This window comes from Rana temporaria, chromosome 1 (genome assembly GCF_905171775.1).
Source record: "Rana temporaria chromosome 1, aRanTem1.1, whole genome shotgun sequence".
NCBI lineage: Eukaryota > Metazoa > Chordata > Amphibia > Anura > Ranidae > Rana > Rana temporaria.
Genome location: NC_053489.1, coordinates 415432909 through 415451929, shown reverse-complemented (window position 1 = coordinate 415451929; position 19021 = coordinate 415432909). Strand labels below are relative to the sequence as shown.

The window sequence follows — 19021 nt, the reverse complement described above, 5'->3', positions numbered from 1 at the left end:
TGCGTTTGAAGTTTTTTATTTAAGTGGATGTGCAGCCGCTTCTGACAGAAGTCCATGGCACCGTGAGTAGGAGAATTGGTTTCACTTTTTCTCGCTGATCGGGGGTCCGCCGTGACCGCTTCTCACCATTTTGACGTTTGAAGGAGTTTCTTGATGTGATATTCTGCTGTTTTACAAGATTTTGTTTGTGAGTGCACTGTTTGAAGTTTTATTTTGGTGTGCTATTAAACCTTTGATGGTATCACACTATTTGCACTTCTTTTGTCTCTCTCTGACATATATGTGGAACTGATTGGATGTCATATTTGGATTACATCTTTATTGACGGGAACAACTACATCTGATAAGGTTTTTTGTGCCAAAACACGAGAGTGTGAGGCATACCTATCCGGTGAGTGTCCATTTGATGGGGGAGGAGTCACTGAGCACTGTCGGGTGTGGTGGAAGTTTTTGAAAAAATTTGAAGATCGCAGGATCCTTATACACATGAACTTTGCTTTGTTTGGCCACGTTCTAAATTATTTTTAAAGACTGTCTCTTGCACTTTCAGTGCGTTCACTTCACGTTTAAGTCAATCACGGGTGTTTATTATTACAGTCACAGTTTAGTGTTTATTTCTTAAACTGGATATATTTTGTTTATTATCACTGTATATCATTACATATGGGTTGTAGTAATGTATTTTATATAGTCAAATATGCACAGTTATTTGATAGCGCTGTTTTAATTTGTTGACACTCCTTAGAGAGTTTCATCATCTTACATTCTTTTTGTTCACTTATTATCTTCTAAACAGCAGCTAGGCATCATCCACTCCTCCATAGGCGCAACGGTGGGCGACTTTTTAGGGCGCATTCTATAGATCACCCATTGTTACTATCACTATTGTGGTAGGATCGCACACCTCAGACTTCCATTATTGGAACTACCATATTCCTCCACTGAGGGAAGGATTAGTATCTGGAGTTCAGGCTTTGCCTAGGATAGATTGTTGGCCTAACCCAGTGTTTCTCAATTCCAGTCCTCAGGCCCCCCCAACAGGTCAGGTTTTCAGGATTTCCATTATTTTGCACAGGTGATTTGATCAGTTTCACTGCCTTAGTAATCACCACAGCCTTTTCATCTGAGGGAAATCCTGAAAACCTGACCTGTTGGGGGGGCCTGAGGACTGGAATTGAGAAACACTGGCCTAACCGCATCAGAAATGCAATCCTATGGCTCACTAGAAGTGCATAATGTTGATTTTGGTAACACTTCTATTATATAACCATACACTATTGCTATTCAGAAATGCTCAACATAGTTTACTGATAGTAATATTTCTGTGGGTAATGCGACTTTACAAGGTTGCTAGTCAGAAACGCACAACATTGGAAGTTTATCTTGTGTCTTTTCTGTTATATAAATATCCTATGGTTCATCAGAAATGCATAATATTGACTGTGTAAGGTTACACTACTGCTTATCAGAAACACATGTCTTTGTGACTGATAGCGACATTTCTGCTGGTTATATGACTGTACAATTTTGCTAATCAGAAACGCACAATATTGTATTGGATATTTATGTAGGTTAAGTGACCGTACACGGTGGCTATTCAGATATGCACTGAATTAAGCTTTCAGTTGCTAGTGACATTTCTGTTGATTAGATGACCCTACAAGGTTGCATTAAGTAATACATTAAATGGTCAGCAACATTCTGTTGGTCATATAACTGTACAAGTTTCTAATCAAAAAATATACATAACATTGTATTGCTGGGAATGACACTTCTGTGGGTTCAGTAACGGTATACTGTTGCTTTTCAGAAACGCACAGCGTTGAGCTTTTGGCTAGTGACTTTTCTGTTGAGTTGCCGACAACATTCTGTGGTATAGCTGTGCAGGTTCTCTAATCAAAAAATGCACAGCATTACTGGCAGAAACGCACAGCATTGAGTTTTTACTAGTGACATTTCTGCCGTGTATATGACAGGGTTGTGTTGTTAAACAGAAATGCACAATGTTATTGTTGGTAACATTTCTGTCTTATGTCCTATACCCTGTTAATTATTTGAAGTGTGTTGGTGCCACTCTCTGGTTATGACTGCAGGTAGTCTAGCACCAGCAATACACAGTTGGGGTCACATATGTCTTTTTTGTTGTCATACTGGCTATGCGACTGCATTTTCGTGATCATCAAAAATACGCAAGAGGTGTTAGTATTTTTTCTGTTGGTTATAGGACCGTACTGCGGTCGGTATCAGGAATACACAACACTGAAGCTGTCCTTGTCCTCCTGTTTTTGAACCTATTACCTTAGTTTGCTGTACATCAGAAAAACACAGCATTGGAAGGTGCCCGTGTCTTCTGTGTTTAATTACTCAGAAAAACACCATAATTGCTATTGTCCTTTCAGTTGGATGAAGGACCCTAACCTATTAAGCATCAGAAGCACACATTTGGAGCCTCTGTCCTTTCCCTTTGCTTAGGTTACATGGTATCTTATTACATATTAGAAATACACAACATTTTTAAGTTTGATTTGTGTCTTCTATGTCCTACAGGTGACTGTATATCAGAAAATATAACAGTGAAGGCTGGGTGTGTCTACCTGTTTTAATGTTCCATATTAAACCTAAGCTTGCTACCCTTCAGAAATTCAAGATTTATGACCTGTATATCTGTGATATTAATTATATATCTGTCACTTTATTTCAGACCTCATTTTCCATGCACATGGAAGGAATAGGATTTCTGATGGCAAAAGACTCAGTCCTTTACATCTAGGCATGCCAGAGACATGCCCTAGACCGGAACCCAGTAGGGTTATAGGACACTGGAAGAAGGTCATAAAAATCACCTATCATGTTTTAAAAAAAAAAAAAGGGGTTACGCTTTTAGGAATTGGTTGCTTGAGGATACAACATCAGAGCTTATCTGACTAGTTCACCCAATCCGATAAATTTACAGCTCGGTATGTATCCTTCAGGTCACCCCATTGGACGAACTAGAGGTGACTAACCAATATTCGTTTCTTACTCCTACTATAGAATTAATCACTTATGGTAGGGATCTGCTTAACTTGGCACTCTTTGGTGCCTGGAGTAGATTATGCACTCAAACACTGTGTATTTACAAAATATTGTATTTTGTTAGCGTGTGGCACTCACGTAATTTGCCCTGAGAATATAGGGCAAATTGTGCCTGCGTGTTATACACAGGGGTGCTGTAGAGAGTTTCTTCCCCTGATACCTTTGTTTTATATGCCAAAAAATGCAGTGGTTACTCGCAGTTCTTACCAGGCTCCTTCATGCATAGTTTAACGCATCTGCCAGCAGGACTATAAGGAGCTGGGGGATATAGAACAGATTCACATCTGACATGTCAGCATTCAGATGGGAAGAGAACCAGAAGTTGGGAATGCCCAGGGGAAGATTGGACTTACTTGCCAACAGGCTTGCATAGCAGCCGTTTTGACCTGTCTAGCAGTGTGCGTTGGAGACAGGGGGTTGGTCCGCACAAGTGGGCGGGCGCATGAGTGAGCCACGCCAAGGCATCCTGTGGACCTGACACTGACCAATAGGTGTCCTCGCTATAGAGGCACATGCATTCTGATGAATGGAGGGGGGCAGGTGAACTGAAGGGGAACCACCCCTCCTTGAAGGTGCAGGAACACACCAAACGCCCTACTTGGGTACATACCTGCCCAGTCATTTGAGTCCAGGGAATAAGCTTTCCATAATCTAGTATCCTTGAGTGGGTTGACTTCCTTGTTTCACCATGACTATGGCGGACAAGAAGGGGACCCACAAGGATTGTCCGTCAGGAGACCTTTTTTTTTTCTAAACCATTCTCCTGAACAGACTACTGGCTTGAAACCAGATGTTTTTTCTTGGTCGATCAGAGTAGTTCCTTGTGCCACAGAACAAATCTCTGATTAAACTTTTTGATGGTCCTATGCAGCAATGGCAGACATTATTGACCAAGATTGCTAGAATATTGGCACAGCCAATCCTTCTATCTTAAAAAATTCACAGGCTCTCAGATTTTTTCTTTGAGAGCACATGCCACCTAGGTCCTGCATCCGAAAAGGAGACAGGGACATAGGTGGAGCGAACCTGCAGGTCAATTACATGATCCAGCTAGGATACCTTCATCACACACTAGGTAGTGGAGGTGGTGAAACAAAGTCAGACTCTGACATTTAGTAGAAAGACCTTGCAGGCAAGGGTCCCACCCTAAAGTAGGCCTGGGTTTCTTCAATATCCTCTCTGGTGTGCCGTCCTGGAAGGCGTTAGGAGAAAACTTACGTTAGATCTACCGGTAACGGTATTTCTACGAGCCTTCCAGGACGGCAGGCCTACTACCCGCCCTATGTGGAGGGGGAAAAATAAGCTATACGCTAGGTAGTAAGTACCGATACGGAGCAATGTCCCTTGTGAACCAGTTCAGGATTACTTTAATACATACTGAGGAGCAAGGGGATGGGTGGGGACTTATAACAAACTGTCAATTGATTGTGTTTCCTGTGGGGAGGAGCCCTCATCTCTCTGGTGTGCCGTCCTGGAAGGCTCGTAGAAATACCGTTACCGGTAGATCTAACGTAAGTTTTTTTTTCTTCTATTTTTTGTAAAGGCCACCCCCCCCCCCCCCCCCCGCTTCTCAATTTCAGGCGGTTCTCTGCTCCAGGGGGACCATGCATGCCTTATGCCCCGTACACACCATCACTTTATGTGATGAAAAAAAACGACATTTTCTGTGAAGTAAAAAATGACGTTTTTGAAACTTCTATTTTCAAAGACAATTTTGCCTACACACCATCGTTTTTCTCACAATGTTCTAGCAAAGCGAGGTTACGTTCACCACGTTTTTCCATTGAAGCTTGCTTCATAAGTAGCTTCTGGGCATGCGCGGGTTTAAAAACGTAGTTTTAAACAAAGTTTTTTGCTACACACGGTCAATTTCTGTGAAGTAAAAAACAACGTTTTGAAAAATGACACATAAAATTGAAGCATGCTTCAAATTTTTTTGTCGTTTTTCACAAGACATAAAACAATGTTTTCCCCCACACACGGTCATTTAAAGTGACTTTTTTAAAAATGTCGTTTTTTTTCATCACATAAAGTGAAGATGTGTACGCGGCATCAAGCTGTGTAAGGGGCCCCAAAATTCCTGATGGCGGCCCTGCGCATACCTCCCAACACGCACGGATTCTGCAGGACTTTCCCCACACAGAAAACGTTAATGCCCCCCCCCCCCCCAACAACTTCAATTCGCCCCCCCCCCCCCAATTCTCGGCTCCAGGGGGCCCCTTCAACACTCAAGCCCAGGGGCCCCCACCACCCTAAGTCCTGCCCTGACTACCGCATCACCAGCCATCCCATTAAAGAGAATGGGACTGTCGGTTAGTCAAGAAGGAGCCGCAGCGGGACAGAAATGACAGTTGCTCTTTAAAAATTAAGATTTAAAGCAAGCCTTTTTAATAGCGATTTAAATCATATCCACCCTGGTAGAAAATGTAAAAAAAAAAAAAAAAAATCACTGTGCCAGAAGTTGGGCCTTAACACAGTTACAGCACTTAAAGTAGGGGCATCATCAGTTATAAGTAAATACTCTGAAGTCCATTTATAACAGCACAATCCCATAATACACTGCAATGTTTACTCACATCGCACTTGCATTTATGACTCATTCACAAACTACAGACTGTAGTGTCCCCTGAAATGTTCTCTGCAGTATGTTGCAAAGCAATTGGATGGATTGAGAGGCCAGTCACATTACTGACAGATCATGACTTGACTCTCCTCCTCACAGATTCTTTTATCCATTGCTTCCTTTGGAATCCTAAAGGAAATGACTAAGCACATTTGTAAAGCATAAGGCTGCACCTTGTATAGGTGTCGCAGCACTGCCATACGCCTACCTTATAAACAGATCCCTGCATTTTGTTTTCTTATAAAATATGATATACATATATTGTTTGCATAAATATGCAATATATGAAAATCAGCATCTTCTGAACGAGTACAAAGAATAAAGTACTTACAGTTTCAGGCACAATGACTTCGTACAATTACATGGCTTTCTTGGGCGACTTGTTGATTCTGAAGAAATTATGCTACGAAGGTGAAAAGACAAGAAATAATATACTTTTAAATTTCTCAGCTTTTAAACTAAACCGCAAAGATATATTTATCCACAAAACCCTCACTGTGCAATGGGAATGTAAACAGTATCAAAGCAATTTTCTAATTTGTGGTATATAATTTGTTAACCACTTCAGCCTCCGCAAAGTTCCAGTACATCACCAGGTTGAAGGGGTTATACCAAGAAGATGCCTGCAACTACATTTACCATTCCGATAGCTTATTATTTTTATTTTTTTCAGCTGGCGTTGCTCTTTCATGTAAAAGTAATCCCAGAGTCTCATTAGCTGTTGGATTGCCTTTACAAAAAAATGGAATGCCGCTGCCCCCCTTTTCCCTGTTCTGCCGGCTGATAATAGAGATGACCAGGGGCATGGAACGTCCCTGATCATTTATAGGGTCTAAGCAACTGAAAGTGATGAGAATCTTGCCACTTCCTGTTTCGGTTTAATGTAAGCAAGCCGTTACCAGCCTGAGAAAGCACTGGATAAAACCGATCTTGGTTTGATCTGATGCTTTTAAAAAGGGACAAAGGAGGGTTTCGGGGTCTAATAGACCCCAGATCTCTCAGTAGAGAGTACCTGTCAATGCCTATGATATCATAACCATGAATGTTGTTCATCCCCTGTGATAGCAAGTGGATAATATATTTTTTTGAGACAGTGTAAAAATTAAAATATTAAATAACAAAAGGTAAAAACGCACGCATCAGACCAGCCCGCATATATAGACAGCGATCCGATGATCACACCACACATATGAGGCATCACCGCCAACTTTAGAGCTAGTAATTCTAGCACCATGCTTTCTGTGTAAATCTAAAATGGTAACCTGTAAAGGCTTTTAAAGTGTTGCCTACAGAATTTAATGTACCGTAGTTTGATGCTGTTCCACAGGCGTGCACAATTTTTAAGCGCGACATGTTTAGTATGCATTTACTTGGCAGAACATCGTCTTTTATATTTTACCAAAAGGTTGGGTATTATATTGGGTCTGTGTGCACTAAAATTCATTAAAGTAGTATTAATCCCAAAAGTAAACATTATATTGCAGCTTAACAAATTTTTAGGCTTTATGTACACTGGCCTACTTTTACTGCGGCAAAAAGAAAAACGCAGCAAAATCGATTCTTTCAGGAGAGGGAGATCATATCTCACCTATATGCAGCAGATCCTGAACTCTGCTAAAAGCCTAAGTCTACATGGACACATAGGGGTAGATTCACAGAGGAGATACGACGACGTATCTCCGAGTCTGGCCGGTCGTATCTATGCGCCTGATTCGTGGAATCAGTTACGCATAGATTTCTATTAGATCCGACCGGCATAAGTCTCTTACGCCGTCGGATCTTAACTGCATATTTACGCTGGCCGCTAGGGGCATGTACGCTGATTTACGCCTAAAATATGTAAATCAGCTAGATACACGAATTCACGAACGTACGCCCGTCCGACGCAGTACATTTACGCCGTTTACGTTAGGCTTTTCCCGTCGTAAAGTTACCCCTGCTATATGAGGCGTATATGCGGCGCACCAATGTTAAGTATGGCCGTCGTTCCCGCGTCAAAATTTTAAAAATGTACGTTGTTTGTGTAAGTCGTCCGTGAATGGGGCTGGACGTCATTTACGTTCACGAAACCAATGACGTCCTTGCGGCGTACTTTGGAGCAATGCACACTGGGAAATTCCACGGATGGCGCATGCGCCGTTCGTGTTAAACGTCAATCACGTCGGGTCAGGGTTAATTAACATAACACACAATTTGAATTAGGCGGGCTTACGCCGGCCTATTTACGCTACGCCGCCGCAACTTTCTTTTAAGAATACGGCACTTGCCTGTAAAAGTTGCGGAGGCGTAACGTAAATAGGATACGTTACGCCCCGCACAAAGAAACGCCATTCTACATGAATCTACCCATAGGCTTTTTTGGAATTGAGTTTAGGGTTAGCTTTGGCAAGCACTAAAAACTCCTAAACTCAAGTTTAAGAGCTGCCAGTGTAGGCTTGTGTACATGAAGCATAAGATGGGATTGCTGCATTAGTTTCCTTTTGTTAAGCTTTCTTCCATTTTCCTCTAGTGATCCAGCCAGCAAGTCTGTTTTTTAACAAAAAAGCTCTCCAACAGAATGTATCAGTTTACATGGATCAGACAATTTACTAAACACTAGCAAGGGGTAAATAAAATGATCAGCTTTGATTTATTCATGTAAAATCTTTATACCAAAAAGGGAAAGACCTGTTTGCTGTAACTGCTTATAAAGTGTTAGCTGGAGTTTTGGCTTCGATTTGTTAGTGGTTCTAAATCTGCTAGTACATCTAACACTACTCACCCACCCCAGACTGACAATGCTGCCCATCTGCTTTGCTTCGTGTGCTCATTAAGGATGAGCTCCAGCGTGTTTGCATAGTACACGTGCAGAGCCCGCCAGGAAGTCTGCACGGCGCTGCACTAATCATAGCCAGGGAGACATTTCCCGATCTCTGCCGCCGAGCATCGGGACAATGTCTCCCTGGCTGTGATTAGCGCAGCGCCGTAAAGACTTCCCGGCGGGCTCTGCACGTGTACTATGCAAACACGCTGGAGCTCATCCTTACTGCTCATTCCTCCAGATCACCAGGTTCAAACAGAGGGGGGAAAAAAGAAAACTGATGCCGCGACCACATCTAATGACTGGTAAGCTGCAATATATAAAATTTTTGGTTTTGTGGTTTTTTACCGCTTTAACCACGTAAGAACGGGGAGAGGTGAGTGTAAACAAACCTTCCCCGTTCTTCTCTGTGGCAATGTCAGTGATCGTCTGTTTCCTGATATAGGGAATGACGATCACTGACGTCACACGTCCAGCCAAGCCTTCAAGAATATAAAATAATAATTAGACACTGGAGGAAAAACATATTTTTGTTATTTGTCCACTCCCTCACATAAGATCTTCCAAAGCCACATCATTACCACTGACTGTGAGGGATAATTTAGATCACTACCTTATCACTACCTTATGGGAATGAAAGCAGAAAATGTGTTTAACGTGGGCCTTGCCCCAACAACAATGCCACAGATCTGTATTAGGGTATACCGATAAACTATAAGACGCACTATCCGGTAGATGGTGTTATTAGGAAACTTCTGTTACTGAAGTTGCTTTTTGCAGACGAAAGCAATTCAGGATTTGGAGCTCTACAAAGTATATAAACATACATGCAGGCACTATCAAGTGCTTCACATAACGGTTACCAATTTAGCAACCTTAACATAGATAAAAGATTCACTTTTATTCACTTTGCATTACTTGAATATTTAATTAACAGCAAAACATTCACAAAAACATACAAGTGTATATGCTACCTATTTTATATCATAAAAGCTTTCTTATAGAATGTCCAATGCCTTCAAAATCTACCGGCTTGAAAATTATAAAACAAAAATGATACTCACCCATTTAGTGGCCCACGGGGCTGATTCTGTGAACTCTGAGTAGCAGATAATCCTGCATTGCTTGCTATAGAAACATATGAAGACTGCTGCAACTGTACAAAGGCAACATAAAATAAAATTAACCGATATGTACAAACAAAAGTTTTAAAATCTATACTTAACAGATTAGAAAATTATGCGGCTGAGCCATACAAACATTTGTCAGTGAAAACACAAACAGGCTGTTATAGTAAATCCATACTGAAACCACAGAAGCAATGACAAATACAATGCCCAACTTTGGAACTTTACCAATTACATACAACTGGTTGTTGTAACTTCTGCAGATATTGTGGAACTAAATCTCAACATCCTGTAAACAACACAGGAAGTGAGAGGAATATTCCTTATGGGGACAAAAAAAAAAAAAATCTAACCCTTCCCCACTCTGAACAAAACCAAGAAAACATTACATTTTTTTTGCTAGAGCTGGGCTCCAATTATTTAAATTAGACTGCATGAAAAGTTTGGTGGAATTGTAAACCCTTAAGCCACAAAATGTTAGGCTATGGATTCTTTTAGGTGAATAGAATGCTTTATACAAAGAAAGAACCAGTATCATAAAGCAATGACAGGATACAAATAAGCACGTTATGCCCCCCTTATGTATTACCATGCTAAATATTAAAGTATGACTGCAGTGTCACTTTACATGGTGAACATGAAGAACAACGCCAGCCACAAGGTGTTTATTGCTGTATCTACCTTCCATTTTGTTCTGGTGACCACTGCCCCTGAACTCTCCTCTATGTTATCTTATCATGTACAGAGTCGTTTATAGGGAGTTTAGAAGCCTTTTTTGGAACGCAAAAAAAATGCGCTGAGTTTATAGGCATTTCAAAACTCAGCTACAGGTGTTTTTCATTTTTGGATTTAAAAAAAAATGTATATAGGATTCCAAACATCAAGATATATAATAGGAAAAACAGTCCATAAATCACAAATAAGTGCAATCTTGAGATCAATATTTTCTCCACCACCACCACATAAAATGCACGCTTACCGCGCTTATAGGCTTGCGGTTATCAAACCAGCCAGGGTCTTTATCCAAAAGGATCTGAGGCAGAAGCTCCAAGATACTCGATATAATGGAGAAGAGGTACACAGCAGATGGCCAGAAAGACTCGGTCATTCGGTGATCATAGATAAGAGACCAGGTGTTACCCAAACACAAAAAGGAACTCACCATAGCATAAATCAGATAAAACAATATTTTATAAAAATAAGAATCACACTTACAAAAAGGTAATGCCGCGTACACACGACCGTTTTTCATGATGTGAAAAATTAATATTTTTTTAAATGTCATTTAAAACGATCGTGTGTAGACTCCAGAGCATTTTTCATGAAGTGAAAAATGGGCATTTTCACGACGTGGAAAGCGGTTGTGTGTAGGCTTTAACGACGTGAAAAAAACGTGCATGTTTAGAAGCAAGTTATGAGACGGGGGCACTCGTTCTGGTAAAACTAGCGTTCGTAATGGAAATAGCACATTTGTCACGCTGTAACAGACTGAAAAGCACGAAGACTGAAAAGCGCGAATCGTCTCTCACCAAAAACTTTTATCAACACGAAATCAGCAAAAGCAGCCCAAAGGGTGACGCCATCCGAATGGTACTTCCCCTTTATAGTGCCTTCGTACGTGTTGTACGTCACCGCACTTTGCTCGAGCATTTTTTTTTCACAATCGTGTGTAGGTAAGGCAGGCTTGACAAGAATCACGTCGAAAAAACAGTTTTTTCTAGGCCATTAAAAATGGTCGTGTATATGTGGCATAAGTAAAAAACATCAAGGTAAAAGCCGGCTGGCTTGCGAACACCCGTCCGCTCAGATTCACAACGAGAGGTGTGACATGCAGCCCTGGCTGGGTTGATAGCCGCAAGCCTATATAGCTTGCCCTCCGGTAAGCGTGCATTTTATGTGCTAGTGGTGCACAAGTCTGAGGTGATGGAGAAAATATCGATCTCAAGATTGCACTTATTTGTGATTTATGGACCGTTTTTTCCTATTGCATAACTTGATGTTTGGAATCATAACAACATTTTTTTGACACTACATATTTTTTTTTGTAGCGCAGCTTCTGCACGATTATTATTTTGCTTATGTGTGATATCTCACTTTTTGAGCTGCTGCTTGAATTGTTTATTTTTTTTCTTAGCGCGGTAGTTTCTTATATATATTTTAGATGTTTCTAAACCACAAAACGCAGCAAAACAGATGTTTTAAACGTTGATTACTTATCTGTCAAGTTAAATCGTTAAGGAGAGGTTGTAAAAACGTCCCATGTACATGAAGCCTAACATTGTCTGTAATTTGCCAATTTAAAGCACATTACCCCAACATTACATATTCCTGATGTGAATGTTGTACCATGTACTCGTGTTAAAAAGTATCCTGTTCGCCTTGCATTTCTTCCTTGATATTAAATATCTCTGATGATCCTGCCAGTGCCCCTGCTTTCCCATTTCAAAATGACAACCCCAGCATGAGAGCACATCCATCCCAGTGTGGCAAGTTTTATGGCTGTGCTGGGAGCACAGCCTGCCTGTCCTTTAACGATTAGACTTGTGCAATACGCCCCCTGCACATTCATTCACTGGGAAGATCAGTGTACTACTATTTCAGCGTCCCCAACTTTTGAGACTCTTATGCAGATGAATAAATATGTAAGTGCAGCGCAATGAAAGTCCATATAAAAGTAACTGAAGATGACCCCAGTGATACAGCAAAAACTCTTCAAACGAAAGCGATGTAACCTCCACCAACAAGAGAAATGCTTCCTTACCGGACCATTGCGTTAACAACTGGTCAAAACAGCTTGGTCTCACCATAGGAGAGAAGACACGGATGGATCCAGCAGAGTGGTAAGTAATCCAATCAGATGGGATGGGCCATTAACATTACCAACTGGTCAAAACAGCTTGGTCTCAGCATAGGAGAAAAGATGCGGATGGATCCAGCAGAGTGGTAAGTAATCCGATCAGATATGAAAAAACAACAGAAAACACGACCTCAGTGTAGACTGTTTGTATTTTATTCCATGGGTAAAAAAGTTCACTATACAGCAAAAATCATGGACTGGTCAATAGGCACAGGGAAATCCACTGGAGGACTACCGTCTGGTATAGCAAATGAGATTAAAACCATAAAACAGCATGGCAAGTAGCCGTGGTGTACAGCCGCAAGCGGCAATGGAAAGGACGCGGGTGACGTCTCAAAGCTCCTCCCCCGTACGCACGTTACGTCCGATTGGACTTCGTCAGCGGTGACCCACCGGACGTAACGTACGTACGGTGTAGCAGGCATGAGAGGTCGCTGCTGTGGTTGACTGGTGGTCACCATCTGTGAAGGTGCATTTATTGGTTTTGGAGCCACCTAAAAAGAGAGACATTAACAGGAACATATACACCACTAATAACTTTAGGTGGAAAATACTGATGCAAAGTCTTTGTCAAAATTTTTAAGTGATCCAGTAGTGACCCACCGCTGACGAAGTCCAATTGGGCGTAACGTGCGTACGGGGGAGGAGTTTTGAGACGTCACCCGCGTCCTTTCCATTCTGTTTGAAGAGTTTTTGCTGTATCACTGGGTGTCATCTTCAGTTACTTTTATATGGACTTTTATTGCGCTGCACTTACATATTTATTCATTTGCTACATTTGAGGTTGTGATTACCTTTTTTTGTGTTCAGCTAGCAATATTTTTAGTTTAACTGTATTATTTGTGCGCTGATTGTTGCTTTTATGGTTTACTCTTATGCAGATGAGCAGAGATTATGTGATCACAAAAAAAAAAGAAGAAGGAGAGAAAATGTATATTTATAAAATTTTATATATATACATACACACACACACACACACACACACACAGTTGAGTCCATATACATTTGGACACAGGGACAATTTTCATACTTTTTGGCTCTGTATGCCATCAGAATAAAATGAAAACAAAACCAGACTGTCAGCTTTAATTCAAGGGGTTGAACATAATTTTGAATAAGGGGTTGAACAAATTTTAGGAACTGCAAACATTTTTATATACAGTCCCCCTATTTTCAGGGGCTCAAATGTAATTGGACAAAATAATATAATCATAAATAAAATGCTAATTTTTAAATGTTTTGTTGAGAAAGCTTTACTGGCAATGACTGTTCCTCCTTTCTGATGCTTTGCCAGTCTCTAACTGCAGCTGTCTTCGGTTGTTTATGGGTCTTTCTGCCTTTAGTTCTCCCTTCAGGAAGTGAAATGCATGCCCAATTGGATTGAGATTAGGCCATTGCAGAATATTCCACTTCATTTCCTTCAAAGGCTCATGGGTTGCTTTTGCAGTGTGTTTTGGATAATTGTTCATCTCTACTGTGAAGTTCCGTCCAATCAACTTTGCTGCATTTTTGCTGAATCTGGGCTGACAGTATACTTTATCTCTAAACACTGCAGAATGCATCCAGCTGCTTCTGTCACATCATCAACGACCCAGTACCACTGGAATCTATGCATGCTTATGCCATCACACTGCAAGCTCCACCATGTGACCACAGATGACGTTGTGTGCTTTGGATCATGAGCTGCTCCAAGCCTTCTCCACGCTTTTCTCTTCCCCTCATTCTGGTACAGATTAATCTTAGTTTCATCCGTCCAAAGAATGCTTTTCCAGAACTAGTCTGGCTTTTTGGCAAAGTCTAATCTGGCTTTTCCATTCTTCAGGCTTATTAATGGTTTGCACCTTGTGGTGAACCCTCTGTATTTGTTCTTGTGGAGTCTTCTCTTGATTGTAGACTTTGACATTGATCTGTCCACCTCCTGGAGAGTGCCCTTCACTTGTCTGGATGGGATTTCATTTACTATAGAGAGGATCCTGCGATCATCCACCACTGTTGTCTTCCATGCGTTCTTCTTTCCTTTAGAATGTACCAAACTGTTGATTTGGCCACTCCTAATGTTGCTGCTATCTTATGGATTTGTTTCATTTTTGAAACCTTGCAATGGCCCGTTTCACTTGCATGGACAGCTCCTTTAAAACGCATGATGTAGGTTCACAGCAATAGATTCCAAATGCACATACCACACCTAGAATTATAATTCCTGAACCCTTCCTCAGATTTGGATGTACATACCCTCAAATTAAACCTGAGAAAGTGCACTTTCCACCCATATACATTATAAAACTATAGCTTGAACACAAAAATTGTGCCTATATCCAAATATATATGGACATACTGTATATATAATCACAGAAGTGAGTACACCCCTCACATTTTTGTAAATATTTTATATCTTTTCATGTGACAACACTGAAGAAACAACACTTTGCTACAATGTAAAGTAGTGCGTGTACAGCTTGTATAAAAGTGTAAATTTGCTGTCCCCTCAAAATAACTCAACACACAGCCATTAATGTTTAAACCACCTGGCAACAAAAGTGAGCACAGCCCTAAGTGAAAAAGTCCAAATTGGGCCCAATTAGCCATTTTCCCTCCCTGGTGTCATGTGACTTGTTAGTGTTATGGGGAGCAGGTGTGAATGGGGAGCAGGTGTGTTAAATTTGGCGTTATCACTCTCACTCTCTCATACTGGTCACTGGAAGTTCAACATGGTACCTCATGGCAAAGAACTCTCTGAGAATATTTAAAAAATGAATTGTTGCTCTACATAAATATGGCCTGGGCTACAAGAATATTGCCAAGAGCTGCAGCATGGTGGCCAAGACCATACATCGGTTTAACAGGACAGTTTCCACTCAGAACAGGCCTTGCAATGGTCGACCAAAGAAGTCGAGTGCACCTGCTCAGCGTCATATCCAGAGGTTGTCTTTAGGAAATGGATGTACAGGGGTTCTGGCAGCAGTGCTGCAGAGGTTGAAGGGGTGGCAGGGGGGGGGGGGGTCAGCCTGTCAGTGCTCAGACCATACGTTGCACACTGCATCAAATTGGTCTGCATGGCTGTCGTCCCAGAAGGAAGCCTCTTCTAAAGATAATACACAAGAAAGCCGGCAAACGGTTTGCTGAAGACAAGCAGACGAAGGACATGGATTACTGGATCCATGTCCTGTGGTCTGACGAGACCAAGATAAACTTATTTGGTTCAGATAGTGTCAAGCCAGATGAGCAGTACAAAGACAAGTGTGTCTTGCCTACAGTTAAGCATGGTGGTGGGAGTGTCATGGTCTGGGGCTGCATGAATGCTGCCTGCACTGGGCAGCTACAGTTCATTGAGGGAAACATGAATGCCAACATGTATTGTGACATACTGAAGCAGAACATGATCTCCTCCCTACGGAGACTGGGCCGCAGGGCAGAATGCCAACATGATAACGACCCCAACACACACCTCCAAGACGTCCACTGCCTTGCTAAAGAAGCTGAGGGTAAAGGTGAGGGACTGGCCAAGCATGTCTTCAGAACTAAACCCTATTGAACATCTGTGGGGCATCCTCAAACGGAAGGTGGAGGAGCGCAAGGTCTCCAACATGCACAAGCCATGTGATGTCGTCACAGTGGCAATCTGTGAAGCTCTGGTAAACTCCATGCCCAAGAGGGTTAAGGCAGTGCTGGAAAATAATGGTGGTCACACAAAATATTCACACTTTGGGCCCAATTTGGACATTTTCCAAATTGGCTGTGTGTTGAGTTATTTTGAGGGGACGGCAAATTTACACCGTTACACAAGCTGTACACTCACTATTTTACATTGTAGAAAAGTGTAATTTCTTTAGTGTTGTCACTTGAAAAAAATATAATAAAATAGTAACAAAAATGTGAGGGGTGTACTCACTTTTGTGAGATACTGTGTGTATGTGTATATATATATATATATATATATATATATATATATATATATATATATATATACACACACACACACACACACACACACACACACACACACACACACACATACACACACATACACACACAGAGATGTTTTGCCTTTCATTTCAATTTTAAACTGAATAGATTTCGTTTTTTTATAAGGTAAAGGGTTCACCTACAAGAATAGAAGACCGAAGTAGAGGCACTCCAATGTGCAAAAACAGGCTTCTTTACTGATTAAATATGTACAGGTAAAAAGGACAAAAATACACAGCTCCAGGACAGCCAGTAAATGCGTTTCAGACGTCAGTGTTTTTTCATTACAGTTATAGTTGCTCCCAAGAGTTGGTTTTATTTATTTCTACATAATAATCCCACAATAAGATAGAGTTTTTTATATAGACACTCAGTGGGAACAAAAGTACATTATAGTCCTGAATATGTGGTATTTTCTAAGGACTGGACATGAGCTGTGGCCCAGATTGGGAGAGGTTGAAGAGACTGTTTCCTAATAACTAACCTGAGTCACATATTGAGCGGGTAGGACGGCATAGCCAACATTTCCAGTTCCTGGAGCAGGTGTCAGAACAGTACCTGGAGGAAGATTAGTGAGGTTGGGCTGAATTTGTGCCAATGGTGTAGCAGGCATGAGAAGTCGCTGCTGTGGTTGACTGGTGGTCACCATCTGTGAAGGTGCATTTATTGGTTTTGGGGCCACCTAAAAAGAGAAAGACATTAACAGGAACATATACACCACTAATAAATTTAGGTGGAAAATACTGATGCAAAGTCTTTGTCAAAATGTTTAAGTGATCCAGTAGTGGTCAACTTTCTTGACACAGGGGGCCTCAACCCCAAAAAGGGTCGAAAATGTCATTCAGTAAACACTCATTATTGGAAACAGCAGACACATACAAATATGGTAGAAAACTATGGGCATAGAAGCAATGGTCAGAGATTGCAGAAGTGATACAGGAAAAGGTCAGACTGTGGACATAACACAAGACATAGTGAGAGATTGCGGACATGCTGCAGGAGACAGAGACAAATTTCAGGAGGCTGCTAAAAATCACTACTATTAACAGGTCTTCAGAGGCCCCTGAAAACACAAATTAGTGTCTGCAGGGGCCCTGGGGGGCACATAAAAAGTGCCAAAGGCCCCCAGCTGCAAACACGGGTCGCACCAAACGCATAGGTGTGTGAACCAAATCCCAGGCTGATTAAAGGTCCATTCAGTTCAAATGAAGGCAAAAGATCAATAAAGAAAAAGCATCCTAGGAATCTTAAATATTAACAGGTATGTAAAGAAGCCTTTCCGTGTGCAGGGGTTAAACCTCTTTATGCCATTGTCATTTGCAAAGCCTGTAAAGTGATGAACCTCTCACCAAGTTTTAAATATGGACTGTTCGTGTATTTATAGAAGGTGATCAAATCCCCCTTTTAAACACCTCAACAGGGACAATTACCATGTTTTTGTTTTGTTTTTTTATTGCTCACACACTTCTACAAGGCTCATTAGTTGGTGCAAACTTACATCAGATTCATAATCTGAATATATAGGGAATATCAATGTTTAACTAGTGGAGAAAGAGATATAATATTGCTAAACAGAATGTTGGGGAACTGGAGAAAGTGCAGAGAAGGGCAATTAAATTAACCACAAAATGGTTAAATACCAAATACTGGGCACTTTTGCCCCCTTCCTGCCCAGACCAATTTTCAGCGCTTTGAATGACAAATGCGTGGTCATGCTACTCTGTACTCATATTCAATTTTTATCATTTCTTTTCCTCACAAATAGAGCTTTCTTTTGGTATTTGATCACCTATGGGCACCAATTGGTATTTGTGATGGGCAGTGATTGGCATCTGCAGTGGACATCTCTGATGGGGTCTGTGCTGATAATCAATGCACCAATAATCAACGCTGACCGCCCCGCCAGGAGAGCCACTGATCGGCTCTCCTCTGCTCGCACCCTTGTCAGCGCGAACTAAGGAAAGCCGATTGCCGGTCCTTCCTGGTTACTGCTTTGATTGGTCGTGGTAAAGCGCCTATGTCACAGCAACATACTGCACCACCGAATGCCGCTCTGCCCACCCCGAGGGCGCCCACAAGCGGCTTATCCTGCTGGACGTCATTTGACACCCAGTCAGGATAACCGATCACCCGCTCAGTCGTCATTCTGCTATAGGCGGGGCGGGATGTAGTTAATAAGACCTCAGCTGTGAGGAAAGATTAACCAAAATGAATTTCAGTTATTATTACTAAACACTTGCATTAACCACTTGCCTACTGGGCACTTTTAGGCCCTTCCTGACAGTCAATTTTCAGCTTCAGCACTGTTGCACTTTGAATGACAATAGCGCGGTCATGCACCACTGTACCCAAACAACTTTTTTTTTTTGTAAAATCTTTACTTGTGAACGGCAAAGTAGTACATCACAACACACGTTGTCTGAAGCATTTGCAGCAGACAGTAAGCCATTCATTATTCAACATAACATAAAAACAAATTGGACATTGAAAACAGAGATACATGAAAACTCATCGGGACCCAGTATCCTAATGGGCATAACTTAAACTTATATACCAGGCAGCGAGCCGGGGGTGAA

The 19021-nt window shown here is 41.4% G+C and overlaps 1 protein-coding gene across 2 annotated transcripts in view; it reads right to left on the bottom strand.

Annotated features, from left to right (window-relative positions):
• LIN54 (lin-54 DREAM MuvB core complex component) overlaps positions 1 to 19021 on the bottom strand; it is an 85161-nt gene that overhangs the window by 20485 nt on the left and 45655 nt on the right. For both annotated transcript variants that reach the window (XM_040324816.1, XM_040324825.1), the window contains 3 exons: positions 16930 to 17127; positions 9563 to 9654; positions 6030 to 6101 (listed from right to left, as the gene is read on the bottom strand). In XM_040324816.1, the coding sequence (XP_040180750.1) occupies positions 6030 to 6101; positions 9563 to 9654; positions 16930 to 17127 (362 nt within the window). The remainder of the gene's footprint in view (positions 1 to 6029; positions 6102 to 9562; positions 9655 to 16929; positions 17128 to 19021) is intronic.